Genomic DNA, 27,933 nt, shown 5'->3' on the forward strand with positions numbered 1-27,933 from the left:
TCACTGTACCTCGGTACACGTGACAATAAACAAATCAAATCTGCACAGCCCCAAAACCCAAACCACGTCTCCCTGGACACGAAGGGGCAACTTATTGCGGCCAATCCACCTGACCCACATATCTTTGGGTATTATTTGAATTTAAATTCCACCCTGTGGGGTGCTGGGATTTGAACCCCCTTTCCCCAGTCCAGTCCCTCTGTCTGTACAGGCAAACTTCCGGTCCGTTGTCCCTTGAGACTTCCGGCGCCGGCAGATGGCCATCTTGGTGAGGGCGGTGACCTCTGACCCGGAGGTACTGGGCGGCCGCGCTGGGCTTGTCTGAGGCCCGGACATGGCGGACGGGACGGAGCCCGTTGCTCGGGGGGACTCGGAGCCGCCCGGGCCCCCCGGCGAGGGCGAGGCGGACGCGGCCAAGCGGGGCCGCGGGCGGCCCAGGCTCAGCGACGACGACCGGCTGCAGCGGCGCCTCAGCAGCCGCAAGAAGTACGACAACCGGCGCATCTACATCGGCGAGTCCTACACGGTGTGGGCCGCCCTGCGGGAGCGCCGCGGCTGGTCCGACAAGCGGCTCGCACTGCACCTGGTGCAGCTGGAGCAGGGCGGCGGCGAGCGGCGGCACAGGTAGGAGAGGGAGGAGGGGGAGGGAGAGGAATATTGGAGAGGAGGAAAGAGGTGGGGATTTGGGGAGGGGGAATGAGGTGGGGAAGGGGGGATTGAGGAGAATGGAGGGGGAGGCAAGAGGAGGAGTGGGGGAGGGGGGAATGAGGAGGAATGGAGGGGGGAGGCAAGAGGAATGGAGGGGGGAGGCAAGTGGGGGAGGGGGAATGAGGAGGAATGGAGGGGGGAGGCAAGAGGAGGAATGGAGGGGGGAGGCAAGAGGAGGAATGGAGGGGGGAGGCAAGTGGGGGAGAGGGGAATGAGGAGGAATGGAGGGGAGGCAAGAGGAGGAATGGAGGGGGAGGCAAGAGGAATGGAGGGGGAGGCAAGAGGAATGGAGGGGGGAGGCAAGTGGGGGAGGGGGAATGAGGAGGAATGGAGGGGGGAGGCAAGAGGAATGGAGGGGGGAGGCAAGTGGGGGAGAGGGGAATGAGGAGGAATGGAGGGGGAGGCAAGAGGAGGAATGGAGGGGGAGGCAAGAGGAATGGAGGGGGAGGCAAGTGGGGGAGGGGGAATGAGGAGGAATGGAGGGGGGAGGCAAGAGGAGGAATGGAGGGGGAGGCAAGAGGAATGGAGGGGGAGGCAAGTGGGGGAGGGGGAATGAGGAGGAATGGAGGGGGGAGGCAAGAGGAGGAATGGAGGGGGAGGCAAGTGGGGGAGAGGGGCAAGAGGAGGAATGGAGGGGGAGGCAAGAGGAGGAATGGAGGGGGGGAGGTGGCAAAGTGAGGGGGACGGAAGCTGAGGGAGGAGGGGGAACAGGATAAGGGGGAAGGGAGGAGAGAGAACAGGTGGGGGGGAGGAAGGAGTGGGGTAGAATGACTGAGGATTAGTGGGATTGCCATTTTAGTACAAAGTCGAGGAGAATCTTTCCTTTCAGGGGGTTGTGTGACTTTTGAACTCTCGGCCTCAAAATTCGGTGGATATTTTTGCTTCAGAAGGTGAATATTTTTAAGGCCGAGGTAGATAGATTCTTGTGAGGCAAGGATCTGAGGCAAGGAAACCACAGGTTATCGGGGGTAGATGGGAATGAAGAATTCAAAACGCAAACAGCCCTGCTCGTGGCAAATGGTGGAGTAGGCCTGGGGGGCCAAATGGGCTATTCTGTTTCGTATGCTCGCATGACTATACCTGGAAATCTCGTCTTTAATGATGAACTCTGGATGCCAGCACTGGCATGTGGGCTGCTCTGATACTCGCCTGTCTTTGCAATCCCTTTTGAGCCTTCAATGAACCCGTTCAATGTTTGGATTCCGCAGCTAATCAAAATGCAATGATATAATGCGTACTCACTCGAGATGGCATTGTTTTGCAGGGTCGATGATTCTCCCAGATCAGCAAAACGTACTCGAGCTGTGGTTGCTATTATTTGACATTATAGCCCGGTAACTTCCCCGACTGCTTAACTCTGCAATTTTTTATCACCACACCTTAAACGCGGTGACCAATTGTTTCTTTTTTCTTTAAAAGAAAAGGTGGGTAATACTCAGGTTGGGTAGTATCTGTGGAGAACGAAACGTCAACATGGCAGCACCCTCTTGTCAGGACAGGCCCTCATCTCGAAGCACTGACCACTTCCCCCTCCACAGAGGCTGCCTGACCTGCTGAGCATTTTCTTGTTTTCTGATCTCAGATTTAAAGCAATGTATTTACATTGCTGTTGCTTCAAAAAGAAATGATTAGATGCGGGAATAGCAACAAAAAAAACCAACATGCTCTGCCTTCATATTTATTTTATTGCAGCAAATCTGGAGCAGAGGAACAGAACGCGAAAATTAATTCCTCACAAAAAGGTAAGCCTGTTGATCAGGTGTGGGTGGATGTTCTGCAGTGATATCTATGCAAATTGGAGATCAGACGCGACTTAAGCATGGAGTTTGCAGCATTAATCACCGGGGGCGGGGGGGGATATCTTTCTCTTAGTTAATTTATTACGAAAATTGTTGGCGTGAGTATAAAGTGAGAAAATCAATTTTATACTTCCATTGATTTATGCTGGCATTGAATGAAGGAATATATGCCACTAGGTTTCTGTCTGCCTGTAAAATATTCTAATCTGCATTTTCCAGGCCTTAGTACAAATTTTACAGAATTCTGCACTTCCCAGTGCGTTTTTTTCAATTTACGAAGGATATTTTGGCCGTCAAGCCAGAATATCTTGAACAAGACCTCCCGCTCGAATTCCCGCTTTACCTCGAGCGGAGTGATGCAGAAAATTCTGCTGCTTGAGGATTGAACTGGTTTCCCCCTTAAGGATTCTGATAAACATCCCGTCCCTCTGCTAACTCCCTGTCCGACTCCCAACAATTCTGGTGTTTGCTGCCAGAAATTACTTGAGGCGTTTTGTTTTTATTCGTCCTTGGGATTCGGGGGTCGCTGACGAGGCCAGCGTTTCTTAGAGACTCTGCAGCGTAGAAAGGAGGCCATTCGGCCCATCGAGTCTACCCGTTGCCATGATGAGATTTGACCCTGTGATCCGGCTGAAGCTGTGTCAAAATTTCACTTAAGTTGAAAGCCATCTCATCCTGTTTTCCTTCTCACAGCTTGAGCTCTTGTCACATTGCTGCTTCAGTTCTGAACACCAGCCCACAGTGTCAGTGGAATGGATTCAGAAGCCACGGGCTTACTTTATCACATCCGTTTCGTGTGTCTTAACTGTAAACGCTTCTGGTGGTGTTATGAAGTAGCTTTCCTTCAAGCCCTCGCCTGCAATTTTTCAATGCTAACTTATGATGGGTAGGGAGAGAATCCACCTCTCTTTAAGTGACGACAAGAATAGCTCATTGTGAGGCTACGGGACGACATTTGAAACCCCACCCTTTGCTACATATCGGTCCATGCTAATGTCTTCAAAAGTGTGTTGAATTAGATTCTTGCGCCCATGAACCGTAACTTTTTAAAACACACTGCTGTATTTTAAACAATTTTCATTTCTTCCATGCTCACGTGGGCACATTGAGACTTGTAGTTTACTGCAGGGTAATAGTAAATTGCGGGCAGTTTTGTGGGTGAGAATTACTTAGCATGTTGATATCAAACTGCGTCCTCCTGGGTGCAGTCTTAACAGATGGCATCTTATTCCTTCACTCTGGATCAGTGTTAAGCCCCAGCCCAGTGGTAAACGGAAGATTTGTTCCGTTTAAACTCACTTAATTTCAGCTGACATGGGTAACCGCACAATCAATTAAACTTGGAAGATATTTAGTACTGATTTGAATTCCTGTAGTAACTTTAATAAAGAACAATGTTGGATTTAAAAGCTTGGATTAAAAAACATCCTGAGTTGAAAATCAGTTTGGAACCTTGCACTGTTGACACTGCGTGCACATTTTGCAGACTTTTGGTCACGACATGCCATTTTAGAAATAGTTTCACCTCCTCTTTTCTCCGTGACTTTGTGTGGAATTGGGATGCACAGACCGGTAAAGACCCGGGCCCAATCCCTATACCGTTCTGAGTTTTGCCATCTCGAGTCAGCTGGATGCTGGGGTTGTCAGGGCTGGGTGATGAATTGGGTGTGATTACTGCCTCTTTTTCTGACCATTTAGTTAGGGACAGGTTGGGCTGATGAGGCAGTTGGAACCGGTGTCTTTACGCACAGCCGAGGAATGGTGGCTGCAGGAGTGGCGATAAAAAAACTCCTCCCTAGCATGCGCCAATGCCTTCATTAGACGAAAGGGGAAAGCTTTGGCACAATCAAAACGTCCATGGAGTAAAAATATTGTGTTGGCTTGGGGTGGCACGGTAGCACAGTGGTTAACATTGTTGCTCCACAGCGCCAGGGTCCCAGGCTCGATTCCCGGCTTGGGTCACTGTCTGCGCGGAGTCTCCCCGTGTCCGCGTGGGTCTCCTCCGGGTGCTCCGATTTCCTCCCGCAAGTCCCGAAAGATGTGCCTGTTAGGTGAATTGGACATTCTAAATTCTCCCTCAGTGTAAACGCCACCAGCAGTTTATTAGTTTCACCAAGTTATGATGCATTCTCTGTTTTTCCCCACAGTGAAGAAGCCAGCGGTTAGCTCACTCAAGAGTCTGGTGGTGTGGTACCAGCACCACGTGCAGACGTGCAAGGAGGAGCCTGTACTCTACGAGCTGCAGCGGGTGTGTGACTGCTCAGTAGCCGTCGTGTGGCAGTGTGAGGCGGGACACCAGTACGTCCAGTGTTTAGAACCTGTCCGGAAGAACTGCCACACCCCGGACGCTGAACCCACCGCCAAGGACAGAGTGACAGTCAGCAGCTCGGAGGAGAATCGGAGCCAGCAGCGCTGTCCCGCCGAGAAGAGAGTGAGGAAGGGCAAAAGAGGGACGAGCAGAAGAAAACCGGGGCAGCCTAATGAGTTGTACATGAAGTGCGAATCGGACACCTCGACCTGTGAGGAGTCTGACTCGGAGCAGAAATTTGAGGAATATTTCGACGTGAAACTCATTGACGTTGATGTCAGTCAGCCCGCTTACGAAGGCGGGAACCAGGAGAGTGGCGCGAGTGCCAAAGTCTTGGGGTCAGTCAGCAAACCTTCCGAAGAGATTGATAAGGATGGAGACAGCCACGGGACTGAAGTTGGTGAGCTGGCAACTTCGTGTCGAGCCCAGTCACCCTGCAAGAGCACCACCGGCGATGGCAACCATCTGCCATTGCCATCGGAGCTTCCCGCACTGAATAATATATCACAGACTGTTGAGAAGGATGCATTGAGCTCCTTGACTGCCAACTGTCCAGTAACTGTGCAGATTTCCACAGTGCAGAGTTCGGAGATCACCAGCATTACAGATTCCGAGCTTGGACAAGTGCCCTTGGACACTGCGCAGCCAGTAAATCCCACGGAATATGAAGAGATGACTTGTACTTTTTCAGAGCAATTGACGTACGTGAATCCAGTGGCTGAATGTTTTACCATTGAGGCACAAAATGAAGCCACACAGTGGAGTGAGCATCCAGGTAATTTTTTTTTAGTTCCCCCCTGATGGTTCTTCACCTCCACTGAGTAACTCAGTAACTTGCACTGGTGGTTACAGGAGCCACTGGTGCAATTCTCTGTATGCTGACTAAACTGCCTCAGAGTGAAATATGCTTCTGTGCTATATTTCCAGCATGACGTGATTAGTGTGAACTGTTTTCATAAGCCAATTGATCACCAATCCTTATTTGATCTGGGTATCGCAAAGCATTGAATGACTCTGGATATGAAATAAAATATCCCCCTGCCTGTATTTTGATACGGTTTTGAAAGCTGCCGTTTAAATGATACAGTGCTCTGTAGCTTAATGTTAGGTTTCTCTGTTGATGTGTTGCTGAGTGCCTGAGTGTTCTTGTGCTGGGAGCACGCGCAAGGTGATGTAAAGGGAGCTTTAGAGAGGTTCGCGTCCAGCCGGTTACCGGGGAGGGGGTGGATCTAACCCGTCGTTTTATTTGTACGTGGCTGTGCTAAACAATTCTTGGTTAGATCTGCAGCAAATCTGAGTGGGGTTTGGGCTGGCAAAACCCGTGAGATTCCCTGCTGGCTGCCTGTTTCAAGTGAACACCGTTATAAAAATTTAAACCAACCATGTGATGCATAAGTGGAGGAGTGAAGTGCAGTTTCCACTTACCACTTAACCTTTTCCGACCTTCACTTTCTCACATTGGAATGAAATCTGGCTGCCCGCCAGCATTAACGTGCTGAAGGTTCCATCTGACCAGCTTGCCTTGCACACCAGGTGAAGGGGTCCATTGTGATATCAAGCCCTCAGCCCGTCTGCTGTAGCTTTGCACGTTGTGTGTGTGATGGGGGGGAGATAAACAACAAGACGCTGACGCAAAGCATTGATTCTTTTGCGATCTTTCCTCATGAGATGATGGTGCCATTCACTGATCTCCACTTTCACAAAAAAAGGGTCACGATTGTTAAACCCGATTCCGTAAGCCACCCAGACAAACTGTTTTGACTTACTTGGTCACCGTTCCTCTGTTGTCCTAATGGTGATTAATCAGTTGCCCATGCCTCTAGCTGTTGATGGATCTCCCGATTATGTCCCTGATCAATTTGCAAGCTGTTGATAGGATACAATGGAAACTCAGTTATCCACCACTTGGGGTTTTGTTTTTTGCAAGCCAGCTGGCAGCATCTGTGGAGAGAGAAATATTGTTAATGTTTCAGGTTGATGACCTTGCATCAGACCTGGGAAAAGTGGGAAATGTAATATGTTTTGTTGAGGGTGTTGGAAAAAGTGCAAACCCATCAATGTTGTCTCGTCCAAAATCTGACTGAAAAATCTGCATAACTGATATACTAGACCAGTAGGAATCCAGTGTTTGGGGACAGGTACCCACCAGGTGTTTTGATCGCAGTTTTAGAATATCTAATTTGTGCAGGGAAAGTGTTGTATTTGCACACTGACAACCTGATGTAACTTTTTAAAAAGGCAGTTGTATGAATCGCAAGCCTACTTGAGGGTAAATAATGAAGCTACTGCTATAAATAAGGGCAGGCCGTCCTATATGTGGAGGCGGTGGCGTAGTGGAATTGTCACTGGTAATGCTCTGGGGACCCCACCTTGGCACATGGGGAACATCCGGAATTAAAAGTCATCGTTATTGAGCGTGAAGACAGCGTCGATTGTCGTAAAAACCCATCTGGTTCACTAATGCCTTTTTAGAGACTAATATCTGCTGTCCTTATCTGATCTGTCCTCCAAACCCACAGCAATGTGAAGAACTCTTAAATGCCGTTGGGGCTAAGCAGTAGCCAGTGATGTCCTTTTCCCAGAAACAAATAAAAACTTGATCACGTTTCCCTCCACGTGGCCCCTCCCCACCCCGGAGAAACAGGAGCAGGGAAACATAAGATGCAATAATCTTTATTATTGTCACAAGTAGGCTTGCATTAACACTGCAATGAAGTTACTGTGCAAATCTCCTACTTGCCACACTCCGGCGCCTGTTCGGGTACACTGAGGGAGAATTCTTAATGTCCAAATTACCTAACAAGCACGTCTTTCGGGACTTATGGGAGGAAACCGGAGCACCTAGAGGAAACCCAGGCAGACACTTGGAGTGCGTTCAGAATCCGCACAGACAGTGACCCAAGCCGGGAATCGAACCTGGGTCCCTGGCGCTGTGAAGCAACAGTGCTAACCTCTGCTACCGTGCCGCCCAATAATTCTCATTAGAAGTCACTTCAGAAATTTGTGCATCTTCATGTGCGGCAGCCAACCCAGTGATCTGAAAGCCATCCCAAGTGGTTTGGGTGAAAAGCTTTAATCCGTTGTTTCCAAAGAGTTTAGTGGACCTGTGTTTTTTATGTCCGGGTGCTGTGTGCAATCCAAAGCCGCTTCTGGTTCGGCAGAACCTGCAGCTGTGTGCGAGACACCCATTGAATGCAGATCCCGAGGGCTCGATATCCCTCAGTTTGTTTACTGCAACTATGGGAGCCAACCAGGTCTATTAGGTAGTTAAGATTCACGGGGAATCTGAACCTACTGGTTTTCAGATGACGTGCTTGGCTGAATGCAGGTACATATCTGCCTCTACAAAGCATTTTTAAACGAATCGCTGTACTCGGGCCCACCAATAGTGCTTTTTTGTAAGGAAGTGTTTGGGAGAATTAATGCTGATAACTTTAATGCTGCGATGTTTGAGTCATAAAACATGTTTTGAAATGAAAATTTTCAAATCGAATTGCCAGTTTACACCTTGATTGTAGTATTGTTACCTGTACATTGGTCTGAAACCTGGTGGTCTGCTGTCTTCTGGATCGGCAGGGCATTCTCCTTTGACCGGAGAGTGATACCACCTTGCTGTAACAACGAGTTCTTTCCGCTGGCTTCTCGAACACAGTTCAAACTTTGGGATCGAGATGGTGGCGACTCTCAATGACAGAAACTTTGTTCTTTACTGATGCAGGTGTGCTAGGAGAGAGAACTGTCAGTGAAGGCTCTACGTTGCCTGCAACTGAACCAAGGGAAGCTGCTCAGGAAGTGCCACATAAGTGAGTGTTTGGCTCTAGCTCCTTGTGACGGGGCATTCTATACCGATGACCTCAGATACAGTTAATGCTCCTCAGTCTTGTTGTACTTCTGTCTCCGGTGGTAAGGTAAGGCAGGTAGAAGTAACATTGATTGGTACCGTAGTTTTTCCGAAACGTGCCAGTAATATTTCCCGCTGGCTCAATGGATTGTGTGATGTTGGACCGTGCCGAGGGAGACCTCAACTGCAGATCCTGAACCTTAACCGGGTCAGTCGATCTCAACTAGAGACTACAAACGTGCAGCGCTTGGCATCCATTGCCATGGATTAGGGGAATGGGACCATCACATGGGGTTCCTGTACCCATTCGCTCCAGCAATCCTCCCATTGTCCGGGGCAGTTTAAATTTGGTTGATGGCCACGTTTTCTTGACTCTCCAATCCGGACTTGAATGCGGACAGTGAGCACTTGGGTGACCGCTCGGGCGAGGTAGTAAAGGTGACCTAACTCTGATCGTGGGCCGACTGAATTAATCCATTGGCTGGGACGAAAAGAATTGTGTGACATGTGCATGCGGTAATTAATAAAACAATGTGTTTGGTTACTGAGGCACAGCTTTGTCTAACCGCACGGTTAGATCTACAGACCAATTGCTGCTGCCAATACTGAGATCGCTTGCTTTTGAATTAGCAACTGGCAAGTGATTGTGAATTTCTTTTTCCAGCTCGGAAAGTGAAAGGACCTTTTTTTCTTTTTCTCCCTCTATGCTTTTGAAAGTTTGGTGGGTGACATCCAAACTACACCACTTCGATAGTAAACTGTTTAATTTTAGCATCAATGGGTTAATGATTAAAATGAGTCAGGTCTTTGTTTTCTTTGAAAGAAAACTTGCTTAGTCACTTACCGTTTGTCCAAAGTGTTGGTCTGTTTAACTGCAGAACATTTTGCCTTTGATAGAAGAGATAGGAGAGAACTGCAGCAGGCTGCAACAGATATGGAAGAAACTAGGACAAGGACAAATGGGACTGGTTATGGGTTTTGCTTTTGCCCTTTGCTGCTCACCACTGCTCTTGCAATGGAAAATGCGGGAGAGTGGTTAGTGTACTGCTGTAGCCTATGCCCTGCTATCAATATAAAATTGCACATTTTAATGTCTGTTTACATCTTGGGCAGACCGGGATGGGGAAACTCATCTTAAATCCCCAAGCCAAATTTCAAATGTACAAGATTGTACTCTGCTAAACGTCGTGATGTTGTATTGCTCTAGAAGTCAGAACAAAGTGAGTGTTTAGTGATGCTTTGGGCATAGTGTGTCCCATTTGAGGATTCTGGAGCGCGTGTTCAGAGTAGACGCTGAAGATTATGCAGACTGACGGATGATGGGCATTGTCGATAAGTAACCATATTCCTGGATAGGGAAGGGGTTCTCCTGTTGATCCCTCCGCCATCCATTCTGCGCCTCACCTCCTGCCTTTGCACCGTTGCATGTTTAAGCTCAAAGCACTTCTCTCCTGGTCTCTTCAGCAAGTCCTTGGCCTCAGACGGTGGCCGGTCTTTACCAAGAAACAGTGACCATGTTGCCTAGCCTCGTCAGTTTTCACGAGGTGCTTGTGTTGTCTGCCCTCGTTCCTCCTGCCATCTTCCAGTTCTCTGTGAGCACCTGCTTTGCTTTGCAAATGCCCATGTCCAGCCCCACAATGTTGAACATGGAAGCTTTAACACATAGGTTATTGGCATATACATTGTCCCTGCCCTATCTAATACATCGTAAGCTGTGGAGCTGTCCATGGGTGAAACCTACCCAGCTGTTGAGTCTGCCCTTAGTGTCCATGCTTCACATCCATAGAGAAATTAGTAAGGACAGCCAGGTTTGCGAGGATATGTGTAACTGCAGAGAGCTCAGCTCCATCCTGTGGTAAAAATATGCAGCTGCAGGAGGAACTTACAGCTGTATTGTGGAATAGGGAATCTAGAATTTATGACTCAGACAGACCATTTGACCCAACCAATCTATACCTGTGTTTATACTCCGTGAATCCCCATCTCCTATATTTACGCAGAATTGTTACAACGCAGAAGGGGGCCATTCGGCCCAGAATGTCTGCACCCCACCCTGTCAACATGTCCTTCTGCTCCTTTCTCCCCCGTCTTTATCTTCTATGTAACTGCTGTTTGCTGCAACCGCTCCATGTGGTAGCAAGTTCCATATTCTCACCCCTCCCAGAATAGAGACGTATCTCCTGAGTTCGTTTTGGATTTATGGGCCCGTAGCTTTCAGCCACTTCTCATAAAGACCTTGCCGTGAAAATTATATTGGCCCTTGTGATTATCAAGTTGTATGACCACGAGGGCCATTACATCCAAACCCTGTGATCTTGACCCAATGTTGGCGCTTACACTTTCAGGGGGAGCCCCCCCGACAGTGACCCAAGTGTAAAACTCTGTCGAGGCCAACTAGAGCCACACTGCCAACCAACCTTGAGATCAGCTGAGCTTCAAACAGTGTGGGGGTGGCACAGTGGCTAGCAACACCAGGGACCCGGGTTCAATTCCGGCCTTGGGTGACTCTCTATATGGAGTTTGCACATTCTCCCCCGTGTCTGCCTGGGTTTCCTCCGGGTGCTCCAGTTTCCTCCCACAGTCCAAAAGACGTGCAGGTTAGGTGGGGTTATGGGGATAGGGTGGGGGAGTGGCTTGGGAAGGGTGCTCCAAGAGGTACTGTGCAGACTTGATGGGCTGAATGGCCTCCTGTACTGTAGGGATTCTAAGATTCTAGGTCAAATCTGGGAACCTCTTAACCTCCCTAGGTTAGCTGCTCACGACAATATGTTGATGCGTAAATACGTGGATAATTTCTCTGTTTCGTCACTGAAATGCATGCGCTATAAACCCAACATCCTCTCTACAGACCAAAGAGAAAAAAGCAGGGCCACATTATTGATGCTGACGGGATGTTTCAGCTGTTCCACTGTCCGCAGGAGGGATGCAGCCAGGTGTACATCACGCTGAACAGCTTCCAGGCAAGTACTAACCCTGAGTATTAGCTACAACCTGTTCAAAAGATCACAACAGCCAATTGCTTGTCATTAATTTGAGGGGAAGAAAAACCGAATTCACGCTGACCTTTCGTGCACAAGGCGGAAGATGGCGTCAAGGCTGCCCAACTTTGAGAAAGATACCACGGTATGGTTGGATGTACTCCGATGGTATGGTTGGATGTACACAGATGGTATGGTTGAATGTACTCAGATGGTATGGTTGGATGTACACAGATGGTATGGTTGGATGTACACAGATGGTATGGTTGGATGTACACAGATGGTATGGTTGGATGTACTCGGATGGTATGGTTGGATGTACACAGATGGTATGGTTGGATGTACACAGATGGTATGGTTGGATGTACACAGATGGTATGGTTGGATGTACTCGGATGGTATGGTTGGATGTACACAGATGGTATGGTTGGATGTACACAGATGGTATGGTTGGATGTACACAGATGGTATGGTTGGATGTACACAGATGGTATGGTTGGATGTAGTCCGATGGTATGGTTGGATGTACACGGATGGTATGGTTGGATGTACTCGGATGGTATGGTTGGATGTAGTCCGATGGTATGGTTGGATGTACACAGATGGTATGGTTGGATGTACACGGATGGTATGGTTGGATGTACACAGATGGTATGGTTGGATGTACACAGATGGTATGGTTGGATGTACACAGATGGTATGGTTGGATGTACACAGATGGTATGGTTGGATGTACTCCGATGGTATGGTTGGATGTACACGGATGGTATGGTTGGATGTACACGGATGGTATGGTTGGATGTACACAGATGGTATGGTTGGATGTACACAGATGGTATGGTTGGATGTACACAGATGGTATGGTTGGATGTACACAGATGGTATGGTTGGATGTACACAGATGGTATGGTTGGATGTACACAGATGGTATGGTTGGATGTACACAGATGGTATGGTTGGATGTACACAGATGGTATGGTTGGATGTACACAGATGGTATGGTTGGATGTACACAGATGGTATGGTTGGATGTACACAGATGGTATGGTTGGATGTAGTCCGATGGTATGGTTGGATGTACTCGGAAGATTATCACCAATTATTTTTTGTTGTCATAATCAACAAAATTCTGTTGCACAAACCCAAAAAACTGAAAGACTGCACCAATCAAACCTGATGGTTTAATCCTCTCATTTCCTTATGATGACTGCTGATAACTCAATCTTGAATTACCTGCAATTTACATTCAGCAATAAAAATGACACGGCAAATTGGGAATCTGGTGCCTAAAATCATTTGAATACCTTGGCATGAAATAAGCAACTTTGGATGGTTGTACTCTTGTAAGGGCAGCTGTCATATTTTTGTCCATAACATTTAAAATCTCGTCACTTATTGAAATTTGGGAAACTTTTTAAGAATGTAATGAACAGCAAGTACGTCCACGTCTGTCCTCGATCTTTGTACAAAACTGTGACAGCAAGGCAAAGTCTTCTTGGAGCAGTTTTCAAGAGCAGTGAGATCGTACCGGCCTTCATTAGCATCCCCACCCGGTAGCAGATTCTGTAAGGAGCCAAGCCAGTGGTCGGAGTCTGCAGACCGACTGGCCATCCATTAGAGGCAGGAACAGGCGGATCCACGCTGCCACTCCAGCATGCAAAATTGGATCATTTCTAATTCTCTGTGCAGCCAGCGCGGAAGAGCCGTGTGTTCACCGCCTGTGCTCTGAGTAAAAAAGGAAAGCGTGGCCATTATACATCTCGAAACCCTTCACACCCAGCCAACATTCCCTTTGAGGTGCATGCATGACCAGGCAGCTGTCTTAAAGGGACAGCAATGTGCAGCAAAAAGGAAAGATCAATGGGAATGCTACTTCTCGTGCGTGAAGGACTGAATCTGCCCTTGTGCAGTGCGTCGATGTTGAACAAAGCAAGATGCCCCAACCTTAATGAGATGACTAATAAACTAATCTGTTTTTAGTAAAGTCAAAAGTACCAGAAAACTGCACGTCAACTCAATGCAACAATGGCTTTCACATAAATAATTTCATGTTTTGCTATAGTATCAGTGGCATTCCACTTCCTCTGGTTATTAATGGCTTTTGCATGCTCTAGCTTATCAACGTCTATTCGGGTAGTTTAATGCAAGAATTCTGTATAAGACCAGAACAATGAGTCAAAGTTGCAAGGAGATATTCTACTTGCATTACACTTGAGTAGCAAATGGTTAAGCATGTGCCACTTGTTGAAGTGATTTTTGATAATTGTCACAAACTACATTGTTTAATAAACCACTACCAATGCGCTAGTGGGCAAACGGTAATCAATTTAACTTCAATATGCCGGCATTCTTCTAGTGCAATAATTCCGAATCCACCCAACCAATTGAAAACCAAGAACGTATCGTTTGTAAATCCCTCAACAAAAATAATTCTGAACCGTTTAATTTCTTCAACCTGTCATCATCTTCACCTTAAAAGTGCCTTGTTGGTTGTAAAGCATTTTTTGGGGGTCTGTGGTCATGAAAGGCAAGTTCTTTACTTCTTCAGTTAATGCCTCGGGTGTGAATTCGCATTGCTAGCGGATGCAGGTGGAAAGGCTTGCACTAAATTTGCTCGTGTCACTTAGAAAATGGCAGTTCAGAACAACGGTTCTCGGGGCCAGGAACGCAAAGCCGGCCTCTGCTTTGGTGTGTGAGCTCGATTGGGGCGGAGGGGTGGCGATGGCAGAAGGGAAGTAACATATGACCCAATTATGATACGCTTTTTCGCTGGTGGGCAGCGAAGCTGGATCTGATTCAGAGCCACAATTATATACCTGCTTTCACTCAGTAACCCGATTGCAGCATTGCCGTTGATTAAATACGGAATAATGTGTGAAAGGTCCGCATTCAACACCTAATTCCTGGGGGGGGGGGGCGGGGGATATAAAAAGACTGGCAAGTCAAATTTAACAGCTTTTAAGTGTTGCTTGTTTGCCTGAAAGGCACATGTTGCCCCGTTTAATTTAAAACATATTTCTTCTTGATCAGAACCACGTCAACCTTGTGCACAGGAAAGGAAAAACGAAAGTGTGCTCCCATCCAGGCTGCGGAAAGAGGTTTTATTTATCCAATCATTTACGGAGACACATGATCATTCACTCAGGTAGGTTCCCGATAAGATGGCTCTACAGCCATTAGGCGTGAGATTTTAGTTACCACTTAACGAGAAGAATGGTTTCCTAGATTGCTATCTGCTCGCATGGGTTGTAAGCCAGGAGAACATGTCCTTTAAGCTTCTACTTGTGTTTAATAATGCAGATTCCGTCAATGAAAGGCTCTTGTGAGCTTTGATCTCTAGTCACCAGCTGCAACCTCTTGTGTGACTGATAAGGAGCTGTTTTATATGTAGTGCTGGTTTATTGCACATGAAGGTAATTTCAGTCCTTGGCTGCATCTCCAGTGTGGTTAATTAGAAATCTAAATTGGCTAATTAGGTCCTTGTAACTCGTTGTGCAGTTTTTTTGTCGTCAAATGGATATCGGTGGGGCTTCAGAGAAGAATGACCAAGTTGGTTCAGGCCATGAACATGTTATCCAGATGAAGCTCATCTGTCCTATTGGCTTCCTTGGGGGTCTGTGAACATGAAAATGGATTGAAGGACCTCCCCATGTCTTGGGCCGCACAGTAGCACAGCGGTTAGCACAGTTACTTCACAGCTCCAAGGTCCCAGGTTCGATTCCCGGCTTGGATGACTGTCTGTCGGAGTCTGCACTTTCCCCCCGTGTCTATGTGGGTTTCCTCCGGGTGCTCTGGTTTCCTCCCACTGTCCAAAGATGTGCAGGTTGGGTGGATTGGCCTTGCTAAATGGCCCTTAGTGTCCAAAAAGGTCAGGTGGGGTTACGGGGATAGGGTGGGGGTGTGGGTTTAGGTAGGGTGCTCTTTCCAAGGGCTCTGTAAATTCTATGATTCTCTCCAGTCCAGGCCTATGAAACTGGTATTGTTTCTGTTGGGTGAGCCTTAGAAGTGACCTACTGCTTTAAATTCTAAAGCGGTTATCTGATGTTGGTACGCGGGTGATGACTTGCATAAATGCAAAAGATTTGAGCTTTATAGTGATTTGTGGAATTGAAGATTGTAAGGAGCAATGTGGGGAGAGGGGATGTACGGATCACAAAAGAGAAATGCTTGCACCTTGTTATCGGGGGAAATCTAGTCTTTAGGAACATGGGCATTTTTACTTGTCGCCTTCATAAATTTGAGAAATGCCATGACAATGAAAGATTACAAGTCCAGCTTTACCTTGCACATAAGCTTTGAGCGATTGGCTTCGGGGCTAATGCAGCCCCGTTAAGCTGACTCAAAGCTCAGCCAACTCTGTCCTTTTTGCCCTTCATGCTGGCTGAGTTGTGCTGTTTGAATCTGCGGCCAGGGAGGTTTGGTGGTGCCGACTTTTAGAACTGTTGCCTTGGTGATAAAACTTGGGAGCATCAGGATTTATTAAAGAAGCACATAATATATGCACTTTGATTAGAACACGTATTTGAGCTTTGTATATGGTACCCAAGGCTGGAAAGTATAAATTTATATGTCCTACGGAGACTAATATCTTCGATAGCCTGGTGCAGAGGACTACAGATAGATGTATGTCAGTTATAATTGTTTTTATTTGTATGACTGGGGAAGCAGTTAAAAGTTTGATGTCAAGGTTAACAATCCATTCAATGGCTTCGGCTGACAGCTTCAGTATGAATTGCTGTAATGCCTCCAGGAATGGATCTCTCTCGGGGCAGCGGTTCAGCACATGGGCGGTGGTCTGATCCGGATTGTCACCATCACCGTTTGAGCTGCTCTCCCACATTCCTCCTGCGGAGCAAGGGGCTGAGTCCCCCCCCTGACCCCGGCCTCGAGTTGTTGAGGGTCCGCTGGATTTTCCGTGTGGGGGGTTGAAACCCAGAACTTGGCCACTCGGGTCAGTCACCGGGGTTGAGGCTAGTGTTGTTTTGCAGTCACCCAGGGTGCCCTGTCGAGAGGTGGGGTCATCGTCAATGTGTAGGCTGTGGAATGTGCTTCAGTGAGGAGGATTACGGGATTTCAGACGAGTGTGGGGCGTTTTTATTTCAGGTCCTGTTCAATGCGGGTACTTTGTTAGCTGTCATCTGTCAATTGTGTCCTTCGAGGAGGATGTCGCCATCGGGAGGCTTAATATGTGCCATTTCAGACATCTAACACCAATCCAAGAGAGTGGCCATTGTCAAGCTGGGGCAACCACTTGACAACCCACACAGCAACCTCCCATCGCCCCGCACTCAATAATGTATAACGTTGCAGTTTCAGTTGTACAGGGCACTAGTGAGACCACATTTGGAGTACTGTGAACAGTATGTGGTCACCATATTTAAGGGAAAGATGTACATGTGTTTGAAGGCGTTCAGAGAAGGTTTGCTCGGCTAATACATGAATGGGCTGGTGTCTGATGAGGAAAGGTTGGACAGAGCAGGGTTGTACCCACTGGTGTTTAGAAGAGTAAAGAGTAAGAAATGACTTAATTTAAACTTAAGATCCTGAGGGTTATTGACAAGGTGGATGTGGAGAGAATGTTTCTGCTTTTGGGAGAATCTAGAACCAGAGTCACGGTTTAACAATAAGCGATCGTCCATTTAGAACGGAGATGGGGTGAAATGGTTACCGGGAGTGGTGAGTATTTGGAACTCTCCTCTGGAAAAGGTGTTGGGAACAGAGTCTTTGAACGTTTTTAAGACGAGGTGAAATCGATTCTTGGTAAGCCAGAGGGCGAAGGTTATTGGGGGGTAGGCAGGATGTATATTTGAGATTACCATGAAATCGGCCATGATATTAAATGGCGGAACAGGCATGAGGGGCCGAGTGGCTAGCTCCTTGTTCATCAGCTTAGTTATAATAACACCCAGTGAAACCTCTGTTTGTAGTTAACTGCCTCCTGTTTTTGAAAATTAATGTGCCCTGGGAAAGATGGCAAGTCTGTAAAACTCATGGGATCGAATCTGCATCAGGGGTCAATTTGTGTCAGATACCAGAGCGTGGGTTACAAACAACACAGCCCTGTGACAAAATTAGAGCGACAGCTTTGTAACTTGCCCCCGGTGCCAGCGTTATATAATGCAGTGTTTCCAGCGAATATAAATAACATTAAAACCTCCTACTTCACTTGACTTCAGCTGAGCTGATACGCACAGAATGGACTGCGGGGCACAGCGAGTGCTACTGGTCGGACCCTGTGATTTATGGAAATGGACAGAGGCCTCCAGTTTTAAGGCTGGAGTTTTGACAGACTTTGCAGAGATGTTCTAATACTTTTCGAAAACATCTAGCCCCAAGGACATGTTAGAAACTGAGCACCTGCGTGGACATCACCTACTGTGCTCCGAGTCTGATTTTGCGTGTGCTGGCAACTCCACTGCTTTTGCCGCAGTGCGTTGCGTGCACAAGCCTCTCCAAGGTGCAGCAGAATTGCCCAAGTAGTAGTAATGAGCAGTAAAAATGCAGGCACCTCAGCAGTGACCAATGTCTTGCTTTATCTCTGCCAAAATTTGCTTCAGGTGTCAAAATAGCCAGTCATTTCTCATTAGGGCACTTGTGCGAAGGATGGACACTTGGCAGAAAGGTGCAACCAGCAACTAAATGCCCCCAATACCATCAGGGGAGGAGGTAAAAAAGTAGAGTTGGCAGGTTGACAATTAAAGTCTTTGATATGCTCATAGTATAATGCCGTAGTTACGGTAGTAGACTAGCGATTCCTAAGTAACGAGAGTGAATTTAATCAATCTGTGCATTCGGAACAGAGAACAGTGACTGTGAAAGAAAGCTGTTGCAAAAACTGGATTCATTAATTTCCTTCAGTGCAGAGGGCAAGCCGTCCCTACCCAGTCTAATCTATGCAGAATTTAATGCCCTCCAAAGAGGGCTGCCAAATGATCAGCATCAAATTGAGACATATAGGCGCGGACAACAAATGCGACCTCCCAGTGCCATGAAGAATAATTTTTTTAAAAATTGATCTGCCAGTGACATCTAGTGGTACAGCATTGACCCCGCACAAACCTTTGTCATCGTGGGCCACAGATACGGGGAGACGGTGGCATAGTGGTATTGTCACTCGGCTAATAATCCAGAGGCCCAGGATAATGCCCGGGTTCGAATCCCACCACAGCAGATGATGAGATTTGAATTCGACAAACGGCTGCTGTCAAAAGTCTTAACAATGACCGTGCAACAAATCTGGTTCACTAATGTCCTTTCGGGAAGGAAATCGGCCGTCCTTGCCTGGTCTGGCCTACAGGTGACTCCAGACCCACAGCGATGTGGTTGCCTCTCCGATGCGCTCAGTTCACGGGCAGTTCGATTATCGGCAACAAATGTTGGCCCAGCGTCACCAGAGGGGGGGAAAAAATCATCTAACATCCAGGGCCCTCCACACAGCTTGAATTCATAGCCCTTTTACTCTGCACATAACTCGATGGTGCCAGCGGACTCGATGATCAACTTCAGGTTTATCGCAGAAGGCGGCGCGGTGGTTAGCACTGCTGCCTCACAGCGCCGAGGTCCCAGGTTCGATCCTGGCTCTGGGTCCACTGACCGTGTGGAGTTTGCACATTCTCCCCGTGTGCGTGGGTTTCGCCCCCACAACCCAAAAGATGTGGAGTGTAGGTGAATTGGTCACGCTAAATTGCCCTTTAATTGGAAAAAATTAATTGGGTATTCTAAATTTATTTCAAAAAGGGGTTTATCGCAGAAGAACAGCATTTTGCGAATTCCTCCCAACCAACGCAGATGACAAGTGCAAGTCGGGCCGAGCTGCTATTAAGGAGCAGATTGGTTGGGCTCAAAGAGCAGAGAGTTTCCAATCCGAATAGGAACGCAGCTGTGGACAGTTGGAGAGGTCAGCCTTGGGAATAAGGGCCATACCCAACTGCGATGAGGAGAAACCTCTTCACCGAGTTGTGAATCTTTCAAATTTTCTGCCTAGAGGCATGTGGAATGTATTCAAATTTGAGATTGAGTGATGGATTTTGGGCGCGAAGGAAACGGAGGCACCTGTGGATAGGGAGGAGAAGTGAGTTTGGGTCGCAGGTCAGCCACAGATCATGGCGGAGGCCGAAGGACTCCTCTTCCCGTGTTCTTATCTGATGCGGTGCCGGCGCCGAAACAGAGTTTGTTTCCTGCTTTTCCAAGGCCTTTCGTTTTTAATGATCGTGCCTCAGTGATAGAGTGGGGAGCGATCAGGTGAGTAGGAGAGACGCCTGGGTAACTAAAAAATATTGACACCAATCATGGGTTTTAAAAGACTAGGCCCTGTGCGGGTGGTCCGACTTGAGGGACCTCCAAGTTTGGAGCCCTGGGAAAGAATTAGTAAAGTGAATTAGTCAAGCTAAGAGAGTGAGTCTTGAGAGCGTGCAGCTGAGCAGAAAGAGCATGTGGTAAGAAAAATTCATTATCTGACAACTCAAAAGGTTTTCTTATATCCTGTCCAGGGGTGAAAGAGAAATGTTGGGCTCCCGGATGTGGGAGCAGCGTTCAAGTCCTGGACTTTGAGAAACTGAGTGGTGACGAAGTGCTGGGGATCCAAGAGGACTCCTCTTTTATTGGAAGGTGACTTCCAACGCAGGTTGCTTCAAATCTGCCCTAACTTAAAAATAAACTGAAAATTGCTGATTCTAATTTTAATTTCCTGCCGCCTAGGTGTGCGAGATTTTATCTGTGAGACGTGTGGAAAGTCGTTCAAAAGGAAGAACCACCTTGAAGTTCATCGAAGGATGCACACGGGCGAGACACCACTCCAGTAGGTTTCCGGTTGCAGTAAGAGTTTTTGGCTTGTGGTTTAGTCTCATGTACCCCTCACTTGTGCCTTTTTGAACCCCGTCTGGCATAAGACTGCATCTTAACTGCACTTACAGATTTATTGAAATATTTGGCTCACTTGAGGTAAAATATGCCAGCGTGAAAAGGGACTTTTTTTTATATATATATATATGATGGACTCTGGTATCAGTCCTTCCATGCCATTTGCAGAGTAAAGTTCTATCTACCTTGTCCAACAGTGTGCCAATTCTGTAACTGCCTTTCATGTCCTGTCGGAGATCACCCTTTCAGTGCCAAGTGTTGTCGGACCTCAGCGGGGATGTGGCAATTTCATTTCCTCGCAGTGAAATCTGGTCCCATCAAGTGCCAGGCATGAAAGGGAAGTGCAGTGCATTTTACACCCGGGGATTTGATGGATATTAAAACCATTCACAAAGATCTGTCTTTGGTGTCAGAAGAGATGCCTGGCAGAGCGGTCATTCTAACCATTAAAGACAAACTCAGGAGCAAGGGTAAAGAAGAACTCGCAATCGCTGAGCAACACTTGTAACCCACTGTAATCTTTAGTGTAAATTGGAAAAGACAAGAGGTATACCTCGCTTGTCATTCTGACATCTGTATACATTGCACCACGTTTGTTGAACCGTGTAATAGTCCGTCTGTGCAGGCAGGTGGGATTAAAGGAAAAACAGGCCAGCCATCTGCCTTTCTTCCTTTTGATATTCTCTTCCTTTTTTTTTTGTTCATTCACGGGATGCAAACATAGAACATTACAGAGCAGTACAGGCCCATCAGTCCTCGATGTTGCGCCGACCTGTGAAACCACTCTAAAGCCCATTTACACTATTCCCTTATCGTCCATATGTCTATCCAATGACCATTTGAATACCCTTAGTGTTGGCGAGTCCACTACTGTTGCAGGCAGGGCATTCCACGCCCTTACTACTCTCTGAGTAAAGAACCTACCTCTGACATCTGTCTTATATCTATCTCCCCTCAATTTAAAGCTATGTCCCCTCGTGCTAGACATCACCATCCGAGGAAAAAGGCTCTCACTGTCCACCCTATCCAATCCTCTGATCATCTTGTATGCCTCAATTAAGTCACCTCTTAACCTTCTCTCTAACGAAAACAGCCTCAAGTCCCTCAGCCTTTCCTCATAAGATCCTCCCTCCATACCAGGCAACATTCTGGTAAATCTCCTCTGCACCCTTTCCAATGCTTCCACATCCTTCCTATAATGCGGCGACCAGAATTGCACGCAATACTCCAAATGCGGCCGCACCAGAGTTTTGTACAGCTGCAACCTGACCTCATGGCTCCAAAACTCAATCCAAGCATGACTGGCTGTGCCAGCATTTATTGCCCATCCTTAATTACCCTTGAATGGAATGTTTTATCAGGCCATTCCAGGGGAGCAAGTAAAAGTCAGCCATATTGCTGTGGTCTGGAGTCACATGGAGGCCAGACCGAGTGAAGGTGGCAGATTTCCGTCCCGAGAGCAGATTAGTGAGCCAGGCGGGCTATTACAATCATCCTTGGTTTCACAATCGTCAGACTTATAATTTCCAGATTTTTATTGAATGAAAATATCGCCACCTGCGGTGGTGGGATTCGAACATGTGTCCCCCAGAGCGTTACTCTGGGTCTCTGGACTACTCGTCCAGTGACAACACCGCTACACCTCCGCCTACATAAACAGTTTAAAGTCAGCCGTAAGAAAGATTACGCACGTGGCTGCTGGTTGTTTGTCTTTAAGCTTCTGCCAGTGAAGGACGGAATTAAAGGAGGTGAGTGTTCAGGCTTGTTAGCATTTCCAGTGGACAGCCCACCAGCAGAGCGGGATGAACGTCCGCTGGGGGCTGGGGCAAGAACAGCCGCGCGGCTCCCTCTGTGGGTAAATGCACTGCCTTTGGTAGTGCGTGATGTGCTGCTGAGCAGAATGGACTAGAAAGGTCCCTCATGCGAGTTCTCGAGTGCCGGGTTGGATGGTCTCACTTGGGCACTTGAGCTGGGGGAGGAAGCAGCATCAACCTGGGCCTGTTGAGGGATTCCTGTGGGAAGGTGTGGCCAGTTGGATGAAATGAAAGGAGAAAGGGGAGCGAGGCGCGAATGGGATGCCAATCCGGTAACTCCCTTTTTTTTCTGCTCCACTGAAGTTGAATTCCGTAGGCCCATTCAATTTTGGCAGGAGTGTAATCCCATTGTGCCGTCATCAAGTTTCTGGTGGCCTCCTAGGGCTAATAATGGCCCAGACGTCTTTCCTTGCCAGCCCGGCATTCGGAGAGTGACTCTGGGCGACGGGAGGTTTAAGTTAACACTGGTCCCCGCTCTTTCTTGGGCCACCTTCCAAAGGAAAAGCTGACCACTGGTGAAATCTACTCTTTCAGTCTGAAAAAGGCACATCTGAGGAAAAAGGGATTGTTATCTAGAGATAGATGAGGGGAATAAGAAAAAGTGATCCCATTGCGAATCCAGGTTCTATAGTAAAATAAGGCCTGAAATTTAAAAAAAGTTCAGTAAAACTTTTTTTTTTTAAAAGAGCAAAATAAGGTGCTAGAACTTGGGAATAAAAGAGGCTGGAATTATTCAGATCTGGCGGTACCTGCAGGGAAAAATAATAATAATCACTTATTGTCACAAGTAGGCTTCAATGAAGTTACTGTGAAAAGCCCCTAGTCGCCACATTCCGGGGCCGGTACGGGAATTGAACCCGCGCTGCTGCCTTGTTCTGCTTTCCAAGCCAGCTATTTAGCCCACTGTGCTAAACCAGCCCCTGTAATTAATGTCTGAGGTCAGTGATGAACTGATGAAAGGTCATTGAGCTGAAACGCCAACTCTCTTTCTCCCTCCAGGATGCTGCCAGTCAGGCTGTGCAATGTCCAGACTTTCTCTGCCTCGTTTAAAAAAAGAGAGATTTTGGTTTGTACAGCGCCTCTGGACTTGGCAGCAAAGTACTTTTTGAAGGGCAGTCGCTGTCTCGTAACGTGGCAAACGCTGAGCCTTTCCTTGCCAGCACAGTGGGTGTGTGCACAGCACAGGGACTGCGGCGATTCACAAAGGCAGCTCGCGCCACCACCACCACCTCAATGGCAATTAGGGGTGGGGAATAAATTCTGGCCGAGTCATCAGTACCCGCACCCTGTAAAAGAATAAATGCATTAAAAAATGTGCACAAGAAGCTCCCACAAAGTTACAATCACTGTCGGATCTGTAAATTTAAGACTGATATCAGGAAACCCTGCCACACAGAGAGTGATCACATGGGGTGGACACCTCGACAGTAGCAGCAGCGAAGGCCCTAAAATAATCTATTCCATGGAATCCTGATAGTGCAGAAGGAGGCCATTTGGCCCATCGAGTCTGCACCGACCCTCCCCACTTCCCTGCCCTAATACCGTGACAATCACCCGGGTCCCTGGCGTGTGAGGCAGCAGTGCTAACCACTGCCCCATTTAAGAGTCGACTTTGTCGCTGCAATGATGGGAGGGGGGTTAGGTTGTTCTTAGAACAGGAACAGACCCTTCACCCCACCAAGCCTGCGCCAATCCTGATTCCTTATTTAGACCTACTACTTATTACCCAAACAATCTGTATCCCTCCATTCCCCACCTATTCATGTGCCTATCAAGCTACATCTTAAGTGTTGCTATCGTGTCTGCCTCTGCCACCTCCACTGGCAACGCATTCCAGGCACCCACCACCTCTGCATGAAAAGCATTTCCTGCTCGCCTACTCTAAACTTCCCCAAATCACCTTGAACCTGTGCCCCCTTGTAATTGAGTCTTGCAATCTGGGAAAAAGCTTCTAACTATTCACCCTGATATATACATCTTGGAATGTTGTAGACCTCAAACAGGTCTCCTCATCGCCTCCGTCTTTCCAACGAAAACAATCCGGGGTTATTCAAACTCTCCTCCTAGCTAACACCCCCCAGACCAGGCAACATCCTGGTAAATCTTTGCGCACTCTCCAAAGCATCCATGTCCTTGTAGTGGTGACCAGAACTGCACGCAATATTCCAAACGTGGCCTAACTAAAGTTTTATACAATTGTAACATGACCTGCCAACTCTTGTACTCAATGCCCCGGCTGATGAAGGCAAGCATGCCGTATGTCTTCTTGACCACCTTATCCACCTGCATTGCCACTTTCATGGAACTATGGACCTGAACGCCCGGATCCCTCTGTATGTCAATGCTCCGAAGGGTTCTGCCATTTTCTGTATATTTTACACCTGAATTTAAACTTCCAAAATTTATCACCTCGCATCATGCCATTTCTCTGCCCAACTCTCCGATCTATCTATATTCTGCTGTATTCTCTTACAGTCCCCTACACTATCTGCAACTGTACCTATCTTGGTGTCCACTAGTTACAAATCTCCATTCTGAAAAACTCCCTTCCACTGCTACTCTCTGTCACCTGTTGCCAAGCCAGTTCTTTATCCATCTAGCTAGCACACCCCAAATCCCATGCAACTCTACCTTTTGTATCAGTCTGCCTTGAGGGACCATGTTAAACACCTTACTAAAGTCCATGTAGATGATACCCACAGCCTTTCCCTCATCATTTAATTTTGTCACCTCAAAAAATATCAAGTTGGTAAGACATGACCTTCCCGGCACAAAATCACATTGGCCATCACTGACAAGTCCATTCGCTTCCAAATGTGAATATACCCTGTCCCTCAGTATCTTCTCCAATAGCTTTCCCACCATTGACGTCAGGCTCACCTGCCGATAACTACCTGGATTATCCCTGCTTCCCTACTTTAGCAAAGGGACAATATTGGCCATTCTCCAGATGGTGCAAAGATATCTGTTAAGGCCCAAGCTATTTCCCATCCTGCTCCCGCAATAAACTGGGATATATTCCATCTGGCCCAGGGGACTTGTCTATCTTGGTGCATTTTAAGATATTCAACATGTCCAAAGATGTGCAGGTTAGGTGGATTGGCCATGCCAAATTGCCCCTTATTGTCCAGAAGGTTAGGTAGGGTTATGGGGATAGGGTGGAGGCGTGGGCTTAAGTAGGGTACTTTTTCCAAGGCCTGTGCAGACTCGATGGGCCAAATGACGACCTCCTGCATTTGGGGATTCTATGAACACTTCCTTTTACATTATGCTAACATGTCCTAAAGTAATCATACACCCATCCCTAAGTGGATGAGATCATTAATGAGTACTTTGCATTGGTATTCACCAAGGAGAGGGACATGACGGATGTTCTTCATGTCCCTCTCCTTGGGAATACCAATGCAAAGTCCTCATTAAAGATCTCACCCAGTTCCTCTGACCCCACGCATAACTTCCCTCCTTTGTCCTTGAGTGGGCCTACTCTTTCCCTAGTTACCCTATAAATGACCGTGGGATTTTTCTTGACCCTGCTTGCCAATGACATTTCATGGCCCCTTTTAGCCCTCCTAATTCCCCGTTTGAGTTTGTTCCTACTTTCTCTATATTCTTCAAAAGCTTTGTGTGTTTTTAGTTACCTAGATCTTGTGTGCTTCCTTTTTCTTTTTGACTCATCTCACCATTTCCCATGTCATCCATTGTTCCCTAATCCTGCCATTTCAAGCCTTAATTTTTGCAGGGGCATGCCTGCCTTGCACTCTAATCAACTGGCCTTTAAAAGACTCCTACATATCAAATGGGGATTTGCCCTCAAACAGCCGCTCCCAATCCACATTCTCCAGCTCTTGCCGAATTCTGTTGTAGTTGGCTTTCCCCCAATTTAGCACGCTCACTCGAGGACCACTCTTGTCCTTAGCCATGAGTATTTGAAAACTTATAGAATTATGATCACTATTCCCAAAATGTTCCTCTTTGGTCACCTGGCCGGACCCCTTCACCGATACCAGGTCCAGCAAGCTCTTTGGCTGGTCTATCAACAAACTGCTTCAAAAAACCCTCCTGGACACACTTAACAAATTGCTCTCCCTCAGAATCCAGCTTGGGTGGATGAGCTAAGTCCTCTTCATGTGGGAAAAGTGCGGAGTTGGGAATCGGAATGTTGAACTGTGCTCGGCGTCAATGAGGTTAATATTGATTCAGGCTTTTCTTCCCCTGCATGGTCTTTGAAGGTGCGAAATCTGTGGCTATCAGTGTCGACAGAGGGCGTCGCTGAACTGGCACATGAAGAAACACGACACCGAGATACAGTACAATTTCACCTGCGAGTACTGTGGCAAGAGGTTTGAAAAGGTGGACAGTGTCAAATTTCACAAATTAAAAAGCCACCCCGAGTGTCAAACCATGTGACGCCACTGGACTTGGGACCGAAGTAAAACCTGGGGCATGTACCCAAACCCTCCTCGACTCCCATGTAAATTCTGTGCAAGTACTGTGACCCTACGGGAATGAAATTTTATATTATTTTCAGCTTTTTCTCCATATTAAATATTTTCAAATGAAGGGGATGGAGCGTTTGGGTGGGGTGGGGGGGAAATGCAATGAGTTTACTTGAATCTTGGGCCGGTGCAATCACTGGTGTTGTGGCGGGCGTGTCACTTTCACAAGGCACTCTGAACCGACCACTGGTGAAGCCAAAGGTGGATTTGGTGCTGAACTTGTGTAATGTCCTGCAGTGAAATAGCATTGTTTTTGACCTCCGGGTTGTCTGCGGGTGGGGGTTGACGGGGCACTATGGACGGCGGCGGCGCTATTGGTGAGCATCCTTGTGCCTGGAGCTCCGGTGAATTTTCCCCGCCGGGCTGCAGTTAATAATGTGGCCCGCCCACCTGCTTGCCAAGAGGATGAAAGGCTGGCCTTTAAATGTCTCGGTCGTTTTCAAACAATTCTTTTTGTGGATGAACACCTCGCCCAGATCGTAGTGAACAGCGGGCCGGCAAGAGAAAGGGGCATGTTTTACTATTTAACAACAAGATAACCTACAAATACCAACAGCAATAAATGAAACCAGGCATCTCGATAATGTTACTTTCTTGTGTTTTCTTCAAGCCACTGATTATTTTTTAGGAATGTCATTCCCCGCTGATGCGGCCTTTGCTTATACGTGGGTGTCGACTGCTGAAGCACATGGGACACCACTCGCCTGCACGCCAGCCTCCTCACCTAATGCCCACACAGGCAGTGGGGCCAACTGTGGTGCCCTTAACGCCACCTGGGCTGCGACTTCACTAACTCGGCACAGAATGAAACACGGGACCTTCCTGGTTTGCGTGGTTCAGTTACTGCTGGGTCATTAGGACGTAACGCGTTGCCAGGAAAATAATTGAGCTGGAAAATGTAGCAAGAAGAGGAGGCAGGCCAAGTAGAAGAAAAGAACACCGCTTTCCATGTGGGCACCGCCAGGTTACACTGAGGCGACAGGATCAGCTAGTGTGGAGCATGCAGCATGTCCAGAATCATGCCCCGGTAAGAGTTTGTACCCTGAGAAGAAGGTAGCGGTTTGAAAGAGGAAAGAACAAATACATGCTGTGTTCTGTTTTTTTACTTAACATACTGCTCCTTTTTACTT

General features: G+C 47.5%; 1 protein-coding gene across 2 annotated transcripts; it reads left to right on the forward strand.

The window, feature by feature from the left end:
- The first annotated feature begins 296 nt into the window (after nt 1-296).
- On the forward strand, nt 297-27,387 carry znf653 (zinc finger protein 653). Of its 2 annotated transcripts, none has more exons than XM_072491038.1 (8): nt 297-624; nt 2,401-2,450; nt 4,655-5,590; nt 8,534-8,618; nt 11,505-11,616; nt 14,665-14,779; nt 20,332-20,431; nt 26,537-27,387. In XM_072491038.1, the coding sequence occupies exons 1-8, from the start codon at nt 335-337 to the stop codon at nt 26,712-26,714; spliced, it is 1,866 nt and encodes a 621-aa protein (XP_072347139.1). In that variant the 5' UTR covers nt 297-334; the 3' UTR covers nt 26,715-27,387. The 2 variants fall into 2 exon arrangements, with proteins under 2 accessions (XP_072347139.1, XP_072347140.1); XM_072491039.1 differs by lacking the exon at nt 26,537-27,387 and adding an exon at nt 20,691-21,437.
- The last annotated feature ends 546 nt before the right edge of the window (nt 27,388-27,933 follow it).

This window comes from Scyliorhinus torazame, chromosome 27 (assembly GCF_047496885.1).
Source record: "Scyliorhinus torazame isolate Kashiwa2021f chromosome 27, sScyTor2.1, whole genome shotgun sequence".
Taxonomy (NCBI): domain Eukaryota; kingdom Metazoa; phylum Chordata; class Chondrichthyes; order Carcharhiniformes; family Scyliorhinidae; genus Scyliorhinus; species Scyliorhinus torazame.